Genomic DNA, 15493 nt, shown 5'->3' on the forward strand with positions numbered 1-15493 from the left:
CGATTTCCGGTTTGCTAGACGAAAAAGCCGAGTTTCCGGAAGCAAAAACCATGCTACCTTCGCCTGAGACCGACTAACTCCGTGTTTCCTTTTGCTTTATGTTTAAAAATGTTCTTCCTTTCTCCTCCTCCTCCTTGGCTTCTCCTGTCCATCTTAATGCTTGCACCTCTTTGAAAGTTGGGCATTTTATTATTAATAAAAAAAAAAATCATTCCTTCCAGCCACTGGCAAAGGCTTAATAGGCTTAACTTTGTTATAGAGCAGATCTTGCATATCGTCTATTTTCACAAAACGGTGTTTTCATTGTTCTACAAAGCTTTAGATGTGTGATTCAGACGAGATATTTTTCGAGGCGCTTAGCTTAGAGATGGAAGAAAGCCAGCTGGTTAACAAGGTTACAGCGAGGTCAATGGGGCATGACGTTAGCAGTTCTCAAGGATAGAGGGAGAGTAGAAGGGAGTTTTTTTTCGAGTGTTACGAAAATTCTCGAAGAAATTGTTTATTTGTCTTGTTGTTTACATTGAATGAATTAGATGTGTGTATATATATAGTTAAGGTTTCAGTGACTGTGAGAGCTAATATTACTTCATTTCAGGTAGTAAGAGAAATAAACTGTGTAAGATTTAACATGATTAGTTAAGTTACTAGGGAACTGCAGACATTTCGAAGCGATAGGCTTATAATTTCGCGACAGACAAGTCAGCATATGCAACCACTCAAGTGACTATTTCGGCAAAATTGAATTCAGAGCGGGAGGTATGTAGATGGTAATTATATTTTTAATTTATCTTTACGTTTAATTCTTTAAAAAATATTTAAATTTTGATATATTTTTCTAGAAGCACAACTCCGTTTTCACTTTTGTGAAAGGGTTTACGAATAAACAAGAGAAAAAAATATACATACACTAAATTATCAAAACAACATAGGATAAACACATAATATACACAATATTGACTATGTTAATGATGTGGGGGAGGGCAGTATAGTAGTATAGTAGCTCGTGAGCATAAATTGAATTGCAGTGCATATGATCCAGTTTCAAACAAAATGTCACGTGGGGCGGGGCTCAGCGAATTCAAATACGGACAAGTAGTTGGGTAACTTTCTTGGACTTAGTGTTAGCAAATTCTGGAGGCTCTGACATCCTCAATGACTACTGTATGGAATACCATAAGAGGCAGAAGACGAAAGAAGAGGCGAAAGTTGAATCGCGAAGTCACTCTCAGGCTATGGTACAAATTCCAAGACTGGTACAATCTTAGAATTTGCAGTCCTTATTTGAGCCGTGAACAACATCTTTCATACTGTATCATTGGAATATGTCAAAATGGGCAATTATGACACTTTTTAAATTTAATATAAATATAACAGGTTCTGCATAAAAGAACGGAATTTACTGGATCCTAAGTGGACATCTACTTAACAGAAAAAAGCATCTCACTTTTGAATCTTTCCTAACCAGATATGAATGGTCTTTATAAACATAAAATAATATTTGTTGGAAAAGATCAACTATAAACTAAACTATGAAAGCTGCTAACGAATATCTATAGGATTTCAAGATTCTAAGATTCCTTCCACGATTGCAAGGTGGCTAGGCTAATTATCCTTGCTTCCTCTGGAATGCAGTCCACATGAAACTAGGGTTAGTGAAGCAATTTAGAAAGCTTCAGATACTTTAAGTAATGCCTTCAGCACGGGCGAGGGCTGTGTTTAAAGTAAGGTAACATCTTTTGTGAGAGAACCATGCGTTAACTAATAGCGAAACCGTCGCATGAGAAGGATTTTGGTTTTAGTAAATGAACCAAAATAGCTTCCCTACTTGAGGCGTAGACAAATTAAGAAATGCGTGGTTATCCGATTACTGCAAGCCAAAAGAACCGAATCCACAAAATTTGCATCGGCAACTGCGAGCTATACATGGTCCAACAGTTCGACAATGAAATCGATCCAAATAAGGCCCAACTAAACATAGTAAAAGTAGCTACCTCGTATGGACAGAAGGTGCTTGTCTATTTACCAGTCCCGACCTTGACATTTTATTGTTGTGGCCTTTGAAAAAACATCTCGCTTGAAACCGATTCGGTGATGAGAATAAAATTAAACATTGCATTGAAACCTAGTTGAATGGGAACGTACCTGAATTTTACGGCAGAGACTGCACTCGTGATGTGGTGGAAGTGCCTAAATATAGTGGGTGAATATATCAAAAATTAGTGCACCAATATGCCTTCATGTATGTGTTGTTTCATTGTGTTGTGATTAATTCTCTCTCTCTTCACGAAAACATGTTACCTTACTTTTCAATCAACCCCTTTGAGAGAATGTAAGCAGCTGTACTGGAAAAAGTAACAAGAGCGAAAAGTATACAGTTGGATGAAATTCTGATTGAATAGAACCAAATATTGGTATGCAAAATGTCTTTAAACCTACTATTTGCACTCGTACCTGGGCTTTTTTCACACGAACTTTCAGACTTTCGTCTGAAATCTTTAAAAGTCCAAACATCGACAAAAGTTTAAATATCGCTGTCCTCGGTTATAAAGTTATTTTTATAAAGCATTTATGATTTGAATTTGCCTGTATGATCCGATTAAACAGAAAAGGCTTAAAAATATATCAAGATAAAATTCCTGCCTGGAATTTTATCTTGCAGTCCCACCTTTTCAATTTCTTCTTATTGCTAAGCAATGTTCGATTAACGCATTTTCGGGAGTGTGTATCTATAGAGGCGACGAAGAATTCGCTTTATGTTAATAGTGAACAATCTGAAACACTAATCAGACCTTATGATGATGATCATCATCATTACCTAATTAAAAGCAACTTGTTTACGCCAACAAAACTGTTTACAAGTAATATGACTCGTCTCCGCAAAATGGCAAACATTGAAATGCATTAAAAAGCAAATATATTTCTCAACTAAACAGCACTGAAAAATGATACATCAGTTTAGTCCTCTACTGGCGCACACCTAAAAGTCACGCCACCTGGCGGATGTGTATCGTTCACGATACCATGTAAATGTTTTGAAAGAATGCAGTAAATGATTTAAAATTGGGCACTTCTTAATGTAGTCATTATGTTGACAGTATAGGGGATAGAAAAAAAAAAATATATAAATTTTAATGATTATTTTAAGTTATTTATTTTTTTATAAATTAACATTAAACTAGAATTAAAAATCATCACAATAGCCAATAGATATCTTCATAAGCATTGCATACAGAGGTATCCTGTGAAATATCTTTTAAGAAATACCATGGTATTCCACGAAATGGAATGCCATGGCAAAAAATATATTTTTAAACTTATTTTAAGATTTTAAAATAAAAAAAATATTTAAAATTAAACAAAAAAAATTGAAAACTAAGTCTAAGATATAATTTTCCTAACATTTGTTAACTTAGAATGTTACAGTTGGTTTAATCAAAGGCATTATCAAACTGTATTTTCAAATCATTTTAATGTACAATTTCTCAAAATGCTTCAGTTATTTCGTGCATATTTTAATGGCACGGTATAACCCATTAGGAATACATTATTAAGTATCTGTGACCTCTGCTCTCCACTTCACTGTAGTTATTTTGTGTCATTACGCCGAAGGCACAGTGGCCCCATGTCCGTATCCTCCCGATTTCCAAGGTTGCTGGCGTCTAGGGGATGTGAAATCATTCTTTATTAATATACCAACTCAGAGAACATCCTGCAACACCAATAAAATCCTTTGTCAGTAATTTTATCAAGCATTTTATAATTTTATTCATGCCCAGCTTCTATTTCTAATCTCAAGAGCCGTATCTTTTGATAAACACTTCAAAGGATGCATTTTAATGCGATGATATAGTAAACACGCTATTCTTTCAAGGGCAGTGCTGGAGGCAGTTGGGCTTATCTTGATTTTCAGTAAAAACATCAATCTCAGTCTGTATATCTAACATGTCGCTTAAGTTGAAAGTTCAGATGACGAAAAGCAGACTCAGAAACTTTACCCAGTGATCTCCTTGCTTGTGTACTTCTTTTCCGGCGAGGCAAAAATGAAAAACGGTTGTACAGCAATCTGGCAGTGCTCGCTGAAGATATACTAGCGGGAGTAACATTCAGTTGAATTTAAAATTCAACCATGAAGACTGAGGTAGGAAAAGTTTATTTTTATAGCTGGTAGTAGATATTCAGTATTTTAATTATTTGCATAATTAGAATAAAACTTCGAATATTTTAACTGGTTCTTAAATTTGTTTTGTTAAACTGAAGGTAAAAAAAGTTAGCATCGATCTTTATCAAATTATTGGTAGGCTGTTAACTACAGATTGCATATTTATATGGCCACATACCTTGCTTTAATTTTTGAATGTTTCAGATTTGTCATTGATGAACGCACCACATGTTTACGTTGTAGACATGATTACTGTGCATTCAATGACACAGCAAATACAGTTCACTCCCCCCCTAGAGTAAATTTTAAATAGCATATAGAACAAGGAAGCTTCGTTTACGAAGCTTTAAAAAGGAAGAACGAAGTAAATGTAACTGTTCTTGTTTATGACACTATCTGCATTATTGTAAGCTAAGTTATCACAAAAGCAAAATTTCTCATCCCGTTCAAGAGAAGAAGCAGAGGCAATAACAACCCCCTTCACATGCTATGAATAAATCATAGTAGCAGAAATAGCAAACAACATACCGTACAAGCAGCATTTTTCTACCTTTTTGAAGTAACAGAACACTTTGGAACGGGTTAGAAACTGGCGAAAGATTTGGTGTTTCACCAAATCTATATTAATTCTATTTCGTTCTTTCATTTTCAATACAAAAGCCTTCCATGACTAGAAACAAAATACTTCAAATTAATTACTTTACGAGAATTTGTTTTTAGAATGAATAATATAGAGTTTTGCTACTGATATTTTCTCTTCATGCTTTCATACTGAGTTATCCAACTAGACATTCCTCCCAAGTTTCAACAATGGAACATCTATCTGGAAAAATCTAATGGGTTTGCATACTGATGTCTAAAGGAATGAGAAATGAGAAATCTCTTGGGTCCCATAACCAGAGATAGACCCCATTTTTACTATTAACTATTAAGGGGTTCCATTATCTAGAGGATCATATTTATATGAAGGAGGAATCCCCCAGTCAGTTCTTGCAGGACTTCCGATTTTCTTCTAAAAATAATGGAGTCGTATCTTGCCTAGATGAATTAGACGTGAGTATACCATTATCTAATTACGATCTTGCGACATATCATTATATAATCTAGTCTAGACTCACCTCTTAACGAATCTATAAATAGATGACATATAAGTGGATGTGACATTACAGTTGTGTCATTTGTTTATTAAATATTCTTGCTAGCAACGAATGAGTAATATCATTCATGTAGATAACACTGGTCGGCATCAGTTTTCTCCCTCAAATAATTTCGACAGATTCTGGTAGGAAATATGTTCAAAAACTCGGATATGTGCTTAAAAAATTCTCATCACCCTCAGTTTTGAAATATCGTAGGTTAATGACCGAAAACGTTAAAGCTTAATTTCCTACATTCTTATTTAGACTTTTTTTCCTGAAAACTTGGGCGCAGCCTCCGATGAACCCGGTGAAAAGTTTCACCACGATATTTCTCAAATGGAAAAACGATACCAGGGAAATTGAAGTCCAAATATGCAGACTACAGTTGGAATCTCGTACGGGAGATTCCAATGGACGATTATCAAAGGCAAAACATGGAAAAATAAGTGTTTTGTTATCAGATAAACATTTTTGTAAATAGAATATGGTTAATGGACCCATTGTTCAATATTTAGTACTGTATGTAACATTTTCTTAAAATATATGAAATCTTTTATTCTAGAAACTTTTTTACTTTAATCCCTTCCCTTAAAATTTGTGGGTGTTACAGCAATATGGTTGCCATATTTGAATTCATCAACGTCAAATCTACAAGAACAACCCTAAATTTTAACAGGGAGCGAAAAAAATGTTTTTTGTTTTTTTTTTTTTCCCCGACCAATGAGATTGGAATGGTATCATTCCCCGAAAAACGTCTTAAGTTACTGATCTGTTTTTACTGCCAAATGATCTAGTTTGTTTTCATTTGTGTAAATGGTCTTATATACTTGTAAACAAATATCATATAATTATTGTTCAAATTCAAACAGAAAAAATATTCTTCGCTTTTATTATTTTTTATATAGAAGGGGCACAAAGAAGAAGGCCACTCCACAGAAGCGGTTGATTTAGCCGATATTGTTGGAGAGATTGGACGTTGGCAGTTGAGAATTAGTTTCATCTGTTTCTTTGTGGGAATACCAGGTGCTTGGAACACTTTAGCCCTTACCTTTTATGCTCCAGATATCGATTTCTGGTGCTCGGATGAAAACAGTAACATCACGTCTGGGAATTTCTCTGAAGCATATATGCTACGACAATGCGAAAGGCCAATTGCAGAGTACATCAACAGCAGTACCTGGACCGCCAGTAACACAACCATTCACTGTACAAAATGGAAGTACGACAAATCCTTTTACCGATCCACCATAGTGGAGGAGGTAAGTGGATTCTAAACTCGAACATTCAGTTATGCAGATAACTCTAAAAGATATACGGATCTTCATTTTTTGTTTACTATGTACAAAATAAATAAAATTATTGCTAAGTCCTATTTCTCATTTTTTCTAAAATCAATACAATTTTCCTTGACCACCGCTCAGAAACTATATAACAAAAGTGGTCGTCAAGAGAAAGAGGTTTTCGTTCTTTTAAATTCTCTAGTATTTAGTCTGGTGACAGAAATCTCACAAGAAATTCAGGAACGATTCAGTAGTTATACACTGAGTGGTCACTTTATTAGGTACGTCTACGTAGCCGAGTGGTCAGGAGCGGGAGTGCAGTAGCACACGCTCTTTGAGTAGACCGGGGTTCAAGCCCCTGACTACTAAATACGGTCGATCTGCCAACCCGCACTGGACCAGCATGGCAGATTATGGTCCATTTCCCTCAGCATGAATTGTTGAGGAGGCTTCCATCCTGCAGTGGGTTGATAATGGCTGCAGTTTACCTTTTATCTAATAGTCGGTCCCCCATTACCCCTCAGAAAAATTTAAAGGAAAAAAAACACAGTAAAAGCTAAAAATACATATACTGAGTGGTTGCTCTATTAGGTTAATCTAACAAATAGATAGTAGGTTCCACTTTAGTCCTCAAAATAGCTTGGATTCTTCGGATGGATATACTGCGGCCACGAAGATATGCCTCTTGTCAGAAACAATTTCTAGAGTCTAGACAACCTAGTGTCAAAAACACCTGGTTGATACGAGAAGCCAACGGAGGTTGTCAGGATTTGTGCAGGGTAACAGAAAGGTTACGATCAGTCAAATGTAGAATAATTAGGCGCATCAGCAACTTAGACCATATTTCGCCGTTTATATTATGTAAATTGTTGCATATGTTCTGTAGTCGATTAGTCTATTTGCTGTACGAAAAACAGTTTCCGGGAGAAGAAACCATGATACCCTCACCTGAGACCGAGGAGATCAGCCACGTTGTGAAAAAGGCACATAAAAATTCCTCGCGTCATTGACGTGATCTGAACTAGGGTCTTTTCCATTCGATGTAGAGACGAACGGTGCTACCCGCAAGAGCTATGGTCAGTCAAATAACAATCCTATAAACAGTTGTAACGAAAGCGACATTTCAGAATGCACAACTAGTCTTACCTTGTCACGGATGGGGTATCACAGCCGACGACCGAACTGTGTTCTATTTCTCTCAGCAGAAGTTATGGTTACAGTGTACTCAGGAACACCAAAACTGGACAGCCGAGGATTATATGAATAACGTTGCCTTCTACCTGCTGTTTCACGCAGCGATAGAAAGACCAGAACATGGTGAAAACAGCTGGAGTCTATATAATAACCTGCCAAGTATCAACAATGGAGCCTCACATTGGCGGTGTAATGGGTATGCTACCGGTGGAGCGACATTTGGTTGATACAGATTTTCTGGAACTTGTTTCCGATTAGATACATTCCCTCATGGCTGCAGTGTATCCATCCGCGAATGGGTTCTTCCAACAGGATAATGCTCCATGTCACAAGGTTATAATTGTACAGAACTTTCCATGAACGGGAGAGTGAATTCAGTCTACTGTGGTGGTCTCCCAAATCACCAGATTTCAATGCAGCTGAGCACCTGTGGGATGAGGTGGAAGGAGTTCTTTGGAGTAGAGATCCGCAGCCATCCAATTTTCAACACCTGTGGAAGCAATTAAGTCCACATAAACTAAATCCCTCTGGTGATACGCTTTCCACAACTCGTTGAATCCATGCCACAAAGACCAGGCTGTTCTGGTGTAGCTACTGTTCTGGCTATTCTAGGGGAGCTAAAGAGGGAGCTATTCGCTATTAGTTAAGTGTACCTAATAAAGGTGACACAATGTATTTTCATGTGATGAAGTGTAACTTTTAACTTTATGCTTAGATAGAATACCACGTAATTTCCTTTTTAAGTTACATTGATAAGAGTTTTTAGGTAAAATAATATATTGTGAAAGTACAGGGTTGTTAAGATTAAAGTATTCCTATGTAGAGGGCTCTGGAACGAGTTCTAAGGCTTGTACTGAAGAGAAATTTGGACAATAGGTACAATAAAGAATGCGCTCGCCATTTATGGGAAAAAAAATTAGTTACAAAATTTGTCACTGTATGGCGCGTAACTATCTTACTTACAATTATGCAAATAACTTGCATAATCGTAAGTTATTACCACAGCGCCACTACTCAGCTCTACTGTACTGTATAAAAGCAAAGCAGTCTCTTAAAAATCACACAGTAGATGGTTGCCTGCATAGTAGATGACAGCAGCAATGCCAACAATTGCAGTAAAAGGGGAGCTAAAGAGGTGCTATTAGTGAAGCTTTACTATCAGAACAGCAACACTGCAGCTATCAGAGAATTCCGGCGTCAGAAGCGCATAAGGCCCACGTGGACCTATGACTGTTTGTGCTATCCGCAAAATGATTGAGAAATTTGAAGCGACAGGACATCTTGGTGTCCTGTCGCTTCAAATGGACTACTTGGACAACCAGGTAGAGGTCGAAAACGAGTGGACTCCTCTCGTGTTGAAGATGTGGCTATGGCTATCGTGGATTTATCAAGTCAATCTCCATGCGGTAGCGCAAGTGTGCCAGCTGTTTCTCGTGAAGTGGACATGCCGTATTCCACTTTAAGGCTAGTAATGCGTCGAGTGTTGCGGCATTATCCTTACAAGATGCACATGCTACAGCAGCTAAAGCATGATGATGCAGATATTCATTTCACATACGCACTTCAGTTTCTGGCGCGAATGACAGTGGATATCACTTGGCCATAGAACATCCTTTGGAGTGATGAAGCCCACTTTTGCTTAAATGGACAAGTGAATAAGCACAACTGTCGCATTTGAGCAACAGAAAACCGATTTATCCAAGAGGTCCCGTTGCATTCTCCTAAAGTGACAGTGTGGTGTGGATTTACGGCCACATTCATGATTGGGCCATATTTTTTGGAACAGGTAACACCGACTGGACCCCGCACCTGTTCCGTCACTGGACAGTGATATTCAGTACCTTAGAACTCACTCCAGAGCCTTCTACATAGGGATACTTTAATTTTAACAACCCTGTATATTTAAGATATATAGAAATTGATAAATCGTATTATAAATTAAGTTAGAAATGGATCTTATTATGACAACCAGTTAACTTAAGAACTACAGAGTAAAATATTTGTTCTAAATATATCTAGAGAAATTTAAAAGTAGCTTCAGAAGGTTATGTTCCATGATGTGTGCAAAAACTATTGAATTTGTGCGTGACTGATGTTTCAGAGAAAAACGTACTGAACGCATTTTGCTCCAACGAAAGTTGTCATTTTGATGTTGACACTGCATATGTGCCAATTACTGGCAAAACTCGTAATTACTAATCGCCAATAAAAGCTTGGGAACGACTGCTTGCATTCAATACAATGCGTGATACGTTACCCAACTTCAAGATGCACGAAATTATAGGTTTACAACCTTGTGACGCTAATTTTGAATTATCCAGTAATTGCATATATTTTGACCTATTACTTTAGTGTGCTAATTAAATTACATAGCCGTAATGATGTACTACCGATTTTTTACGCAGTAGAGAGAAAAAAAAAAGGTTTTGGAGCTTTCGATCCAGTTGAGGAAGGACGCAGAACCCGCGTTCATATTTATGTCTGCTCATGCAGAGACATGTAAAAATATACGTAGTTAATTACTGGTCCAAGTACACGTACTCATTTAGTTTGTGGAGGCCAAGAAATGTAACTGCTTGTGTTCTATTTGTTAGGAGCCACTTGTTTTGCGTGCGACTAGGAAAACCTTGTGAAAAAGCCATAATAGTGTGAAGAAGCTACAAGCAAGACTACAGTCAGTCAAATAACATCCCAATACAACAGTGGCAACTAAAGAAGCATTAAAAAGCGCACAACTTGTCGTACTGTCAAGGATGGGGTATCGCAGCCGATGAACAAACCGGATTCTTTTCCTGTGAGCAAAAAATCAAGAAGGAACGATTACAGTAGGCACAGGAACGCCAACACTGGACGGTGAGGGACTGGAAAAACGTTATCAGGTCTAACGAATCCCGGCTCCTGCTATTTCGCTCTCATGGGAGGATCACAATATGGAATAAACAACATGATTCTATGGACCCATCTTGTCAGATGTAAGCAATGCAGGCTGGAGGCGGTTTAATGGTGTGGGGAGTGTTTTTGCGGTGCACATTAGGCCCCCTTGAGATCAGCTGAGAAGAAAGAGCACACATTTTATGTCCATAAAATGTGTGCTCTTTCGTCAGTTTTCTTGTTTTGCTGAACGAAAAACCAGTTTACTGGGGGGAAAAAGGGGGGGGGGGAGATTTCTATACTCGCCTGAGACTCACTAATAGCCACGGAGTTAAAAAAAAGAAGGCTATAAAAGTTCCTCGCGTCACTGAGAGGATTGGAACTTGCACTTCTTTTACCCAGCGAGAAGACGGCGATTATAACCACAGTGGTACCGAGAGGACGAATGCCGCAGGTTATCTGGAAATTGTTTCCAACCAGGGCATCTCTTCATGGCTGCAGTGTATCCATCTGTGAATGGATTCTTCCAACAGGATAATGCGCCATGTCACAAACCCAGAATTATACAGAACTGGTCCCAGGAACATGAGGGTGAATTCAATCTACTGCGGTGGCTTTCCGACCACAAGATATCCAACTGAGCCTGTGGGATGAGATGGAACAACCTCATCGAAGCAGATCCGCAACCATCAAATTTACAACAACTGTGGAAAACAACTGAGTCAACATGGACCACATCCGTACGGCACGATTTTGAGACCCTGTTAAATCCATGCCATGTTCCTTTTATTTATTTATTATTTTTTTCCATTTATTGTTAGTATGTTTTGACATCATGTGTTTATAATCACAAAGTTATTTTATAGCCCGCAAGTAATTTTTATTTTTATATTAAATTATGTGTTGTTTTAACATGCAGCTTCACTCATCTATATATTAGGATTCTAATCCTTTAAGGTGCTTGCTGATATTAGTAAAAAAGTAAACATTGTGAATTGATGGTTGCTGCTTTTTTTATTGATTTCAGTAATTTCATATTTCGGTGAACTTAGATCAATTTCGATCGATATTTTTCACTAGTATGTAAAATCACGTAACGCAATATTAGTGACATAGTCACAATATATCGCTAGGAAGGTCTGAACTGCGACTCTGAAGCCATGAACATAAAAGTTCCACTTAAAAAGCTTCAATTAAAAAATCTATAAAAATTCTTATTACTGTACATCTTACTGTACTGTATATTACTGTACATTAAAAAATTATAAGTTTTCCTTAAACAAATAATCTAACAATCTCCAAATAAATTAATTATTTTTTCTTCTTTTTTACTATTCCGTGTATTTACTCTAATAAATTAAGAAAGTTCTGCCCTCTACGATAGTGGGATCTTGTGTGTGATCGTGAGTGGCTTGTGTCGGCTGCCAAATCCATCTACATGTCTGGCTCTTTGGTATCAGGTTTGCTACTAGGATATCTGGCAGACAGGTAAGTGATGTTTCAGAGGTGAGACGAATTATATTTTATAAACTGCTCTAAAATATATACAGTAACGTAATCACTAAAATTATTGGCAAAAGCAGAAGAAATTAACCAGTAAGCAAAGCAGACGATTTTAATCCAGCCAACTTTCATTAATGCTACATTTAATATGAAATACTTTTATATTACATATAAATAAATTAATTAAATGTAAACGTAGATTAACTCATAAATATTAAGAATTATTTACAAAACGTATAAAACCAAGCTATTTAAGACACATGAATGTTACCTTTTATATGAGTTAACTGTGCCTAATGCAGTTAGGCCTAAAAAATTTCATGCCTTGAAAGCATGATTTGGTAAGGGAGAGCAAAGTTTTCACTATAAAGTTATTTGTGCTTAGAAGAGAAATCCAAAGGTTCTAAGTGACTACAATGAGCGTACAGAAATCATGGGATACCTACCTAGTAACGGGTAGGTCCACCTTTCGCGCGGATAAAGGCAGTCACACGGCGAGGCATTGAGTCCACTAGTTCACGAAAGCGTTCCACAGGTATTTCCATCCACGCTTGCTGCTTCGCTGTCCATAATTCGGTCGCATTCCTGGATGGAGGATCCAAAGCTCGAACGGACCTTTCCACAGCATCCCAAAGATGCGCCACAGAGTTCATGTCTGGTGAACTGGGAGGATTCCATAGTGGTAAAATCTGAGGAATGATTTCAAATCATGTTCTAGTCAGCACGGCCCTGTGGGGAGGCGCATTGCGCTGTGGGTGCACGATGACCATGAAGGGATGCAGATGGGCTGCAGGGACGGATACGTAACCTGGACCGTTCAGATATGCGTCTAGACGTACCAGAGGTCCCAACGTGTGCCAGTTGAACACGTCCCAGACCATCCACCTGCCTGAACATTCCTTGTTGACATGACGGATACATAGCTTCGTGCAGTTTCCGCCAGATACGCACCCTCCCGTCCGTCCGAAATAACTGGAAACGGGACATCGGACCAGGAGAGAGACCCGTCTCCACTCATCCAAGGTCCAGTGCCTCTGTTCTTTCGCCCAGCTGAGGCGTAGAATCTTGTGTAGTGGTATTAGTTATGGGACTCTGGTGGGTCGACAGCTCCCATAACCTATTGCGGCTAATGATCGCCTGATAGTCTTGTTGGAGACGTTTCTGGCACCTCCTTCGTTGAAGTCGGCGATGATTTGTGCCGCTGTCGCGCTCCGGTTGGCTGAAACAATGCGAGACCGACGTCAAAGGCCACTCATACACCACCTTTCTCTGCCCACAGGGCTGTCCACGATGAGATGTTATTCCGGAAATGGCGTATTTCCGATACACTCTTGATGCTGTCGAACGGGGATAGTGCAATTTCTGTACCATCTCCGTGATAGAGTAACCCGTGCGTAGGGCACCCACTATCATCCCTCTTTCAAAGTCGGTTAACTCACAAGTCAGCACGTGAGTTAACCGACAATATGGATAAATAGTGACATCGGTAATTCGATGTCACTATTTATCCACAGTGACATCGAATTACCGTCTACGTGAATGCAGTGGTGCAGTGTACCTATATACCTGCCACGTGGGTGGCAGGTATATAGGTACACATCCCACGCATTCTGTCCTTTCAGTGTATATTGACCCTGAGGTCTGTTCTAGTACAAGTAAGCGAAACACATTAATTTTTAAAATTTAGTTGAATTTTGATTATTTAGTCTCTGAATGATTTTTAGACAATTACTATTTGTCTAAAAAATTAATTACTATTTGTCTAATTAAACCTTAAAATAAACAGTATGTATATATTATTTAAACATAGGTGTACTATTTACCGCTTAACTATTCAGTTATAATATTATTAATACACAGGTTGACCATTCAATTCGCGAGACGGCAGCGCCACCGTACAAACACTCATTTCTGGAGAACTGCCAGTAGATGGCAGTAGGGTATATTTCCAAGAATACACTAAACGCATGACAAGTTCTGACACGTTGTTTGGTAGTTGCAAAGTTGCCTTAAACTATGCGCTATATGTGCACCGTTTGGTGAGCGGCTTAATACATTGCTGTGTTCAACGTGATATAAGTGCTACAGAGACTATGGGAAAAATGCCAGAAGTTTACAAGACAAATGTGTGGAGAAAGCTACAATGGCAGGAGCATATTAAGGTATCCTTCCGCGAATTAAATGATCAACTTGTGTACTAATAGCTGCCTAAAGCTTTCATGACAAACTGTTCTTTTGTTTTTTTTTTTCTTTTCAGTTAAAATGAAAAAGTTACAATTGTAATTTTCGATAGGTATGGAAGGCGACCTGTAATTCTTGCCAGCGCTGTTATTTTGTTGGTGTCGGTGGTGACCTGTGCTTTTTCGACATGTTTCGCAATGTTTGCAGTATGTCGACTTTTTATGTCGATAGGTGGAAATGGAATATTTGGAACTGCATTCGTGTTGGGTATTTATTATATTATTTATTTAGTTCATTCACTCAAATTAATAGCATAGCTTAATTTGCGGTACTCACCTTTTTATATAATTTGCAATTGACGTGTTGAGATAGGATAAAATGGTAGTTGAGTTTAAAAATTGGAATTAATATGGATACGTTTAAATTTTGGAAACGGAGTTTAAAATATGCTCAAGGAAATAGAAGTGCACGTCTTTATCCTTGGTTTTGTCACGAATTAAAAGTTGAAATGATAAAGCTAGGAAAGTTAAACTGAGGAGTTAAACTTCATGACAACCAAGGATGAAGACGTGCACTTCTATTTCCTTGAGCATATTTTAAACTCCGTTTCCAAAATTTAAACGTATCCATATTAATTCCAATTTTTAAACTCAACTACCATTTTATCCTATCTCAACACGTCAATTGCAGATTATATAAAAAGGTGAGTACCGCAAATTAAGCTATACTATTAATTTGAGTCAATTTAAATCGGTACTTTAAGAATTCTACAATTTATCTAATTATTTAGTTCATTTATTTAGAATATTTATATTTATATTTACATAAAGCTCCTACAAATATGGTCGGATTTAGACATGATGAAGCCCTAATCCAAAGCATGTGAGCCCCAAAATGTCTAATTATATATTTTTATCTTCACAAAAGGACATGGAAAGGCGCGTCACCAGTCCTGGATTATTTAATATGCCTAAATGCAGCCTAATTATAAATTTATTCATATAGTAATAACAAGAACGGAAGAGGTAAATAGCATGTACAGTATTGTATACCTACTTCGTTATATTAGAACACAGTGGCGTAACTACCATATAGGCAGGCAAGGCAATTGCCTCCGGACCCGTGCCCTTTAGGGGCCCGGCGTCTTTGGCTGTCTCCTGTTTTTG

General features: G+C 37.7%; 1 protein-coding gene across 3 annotated transcripts in view; it reads left to right on the forward strand.

Annotated features, from left to right (window-relative positions):
- The first annotated feature begins 535 nt into the window (after positions 1–535).
- Positions 536–15493, forward strand: part of LOC150081322 (organic cation transporter protein-like) — a 37611-nt gene continuing 22653 nt past the window's right edge. For 2 of the 3 annotated variants that reach the window (XR_016547264.1, XM_090379163.1), the window contains exons 1-4: positions 3774–4138; positions 6204–6557; positions 12028–12131; positions 14440–14594. Coding sequence is in view for 2 of the 3 variants with exons in the window: in XM_090379163.1 (XP_090235289.1) it covers positions 4127–4138; positions 6204–6557; positions 12028–12131; positions 14440–14594 (625 nt within the window). In the remaining variant the exon portion in view is untranslated. Of the gene's footprint in view, positions 768–3773; positions 4139–6203; positions 6558–12027; positions 12132–14439; positions 14595–15493 lie in introns of those variants that run through there. The other variant, XM_090379164.1, reaches the window with a different exon arrangement.

The sequence above is a fragment of the Mastigoproctus giganteus genome, chromosome 8, assembly GCF_048544385.1.
Source record: "Mastigoproctus giganteus isolate SK-2022 chromosome 8, ASM4854438v1, whole genome shotgun sequence".
In the NCBI taxonomy this organism is placed as follows: domain Eukaryota; kingdom Metazoa; phylum Arthropoda; class Arachnida; order Uropygi; family Thelyphonidae; genus Mastigoproctus; species Mastigoproctus giganteus.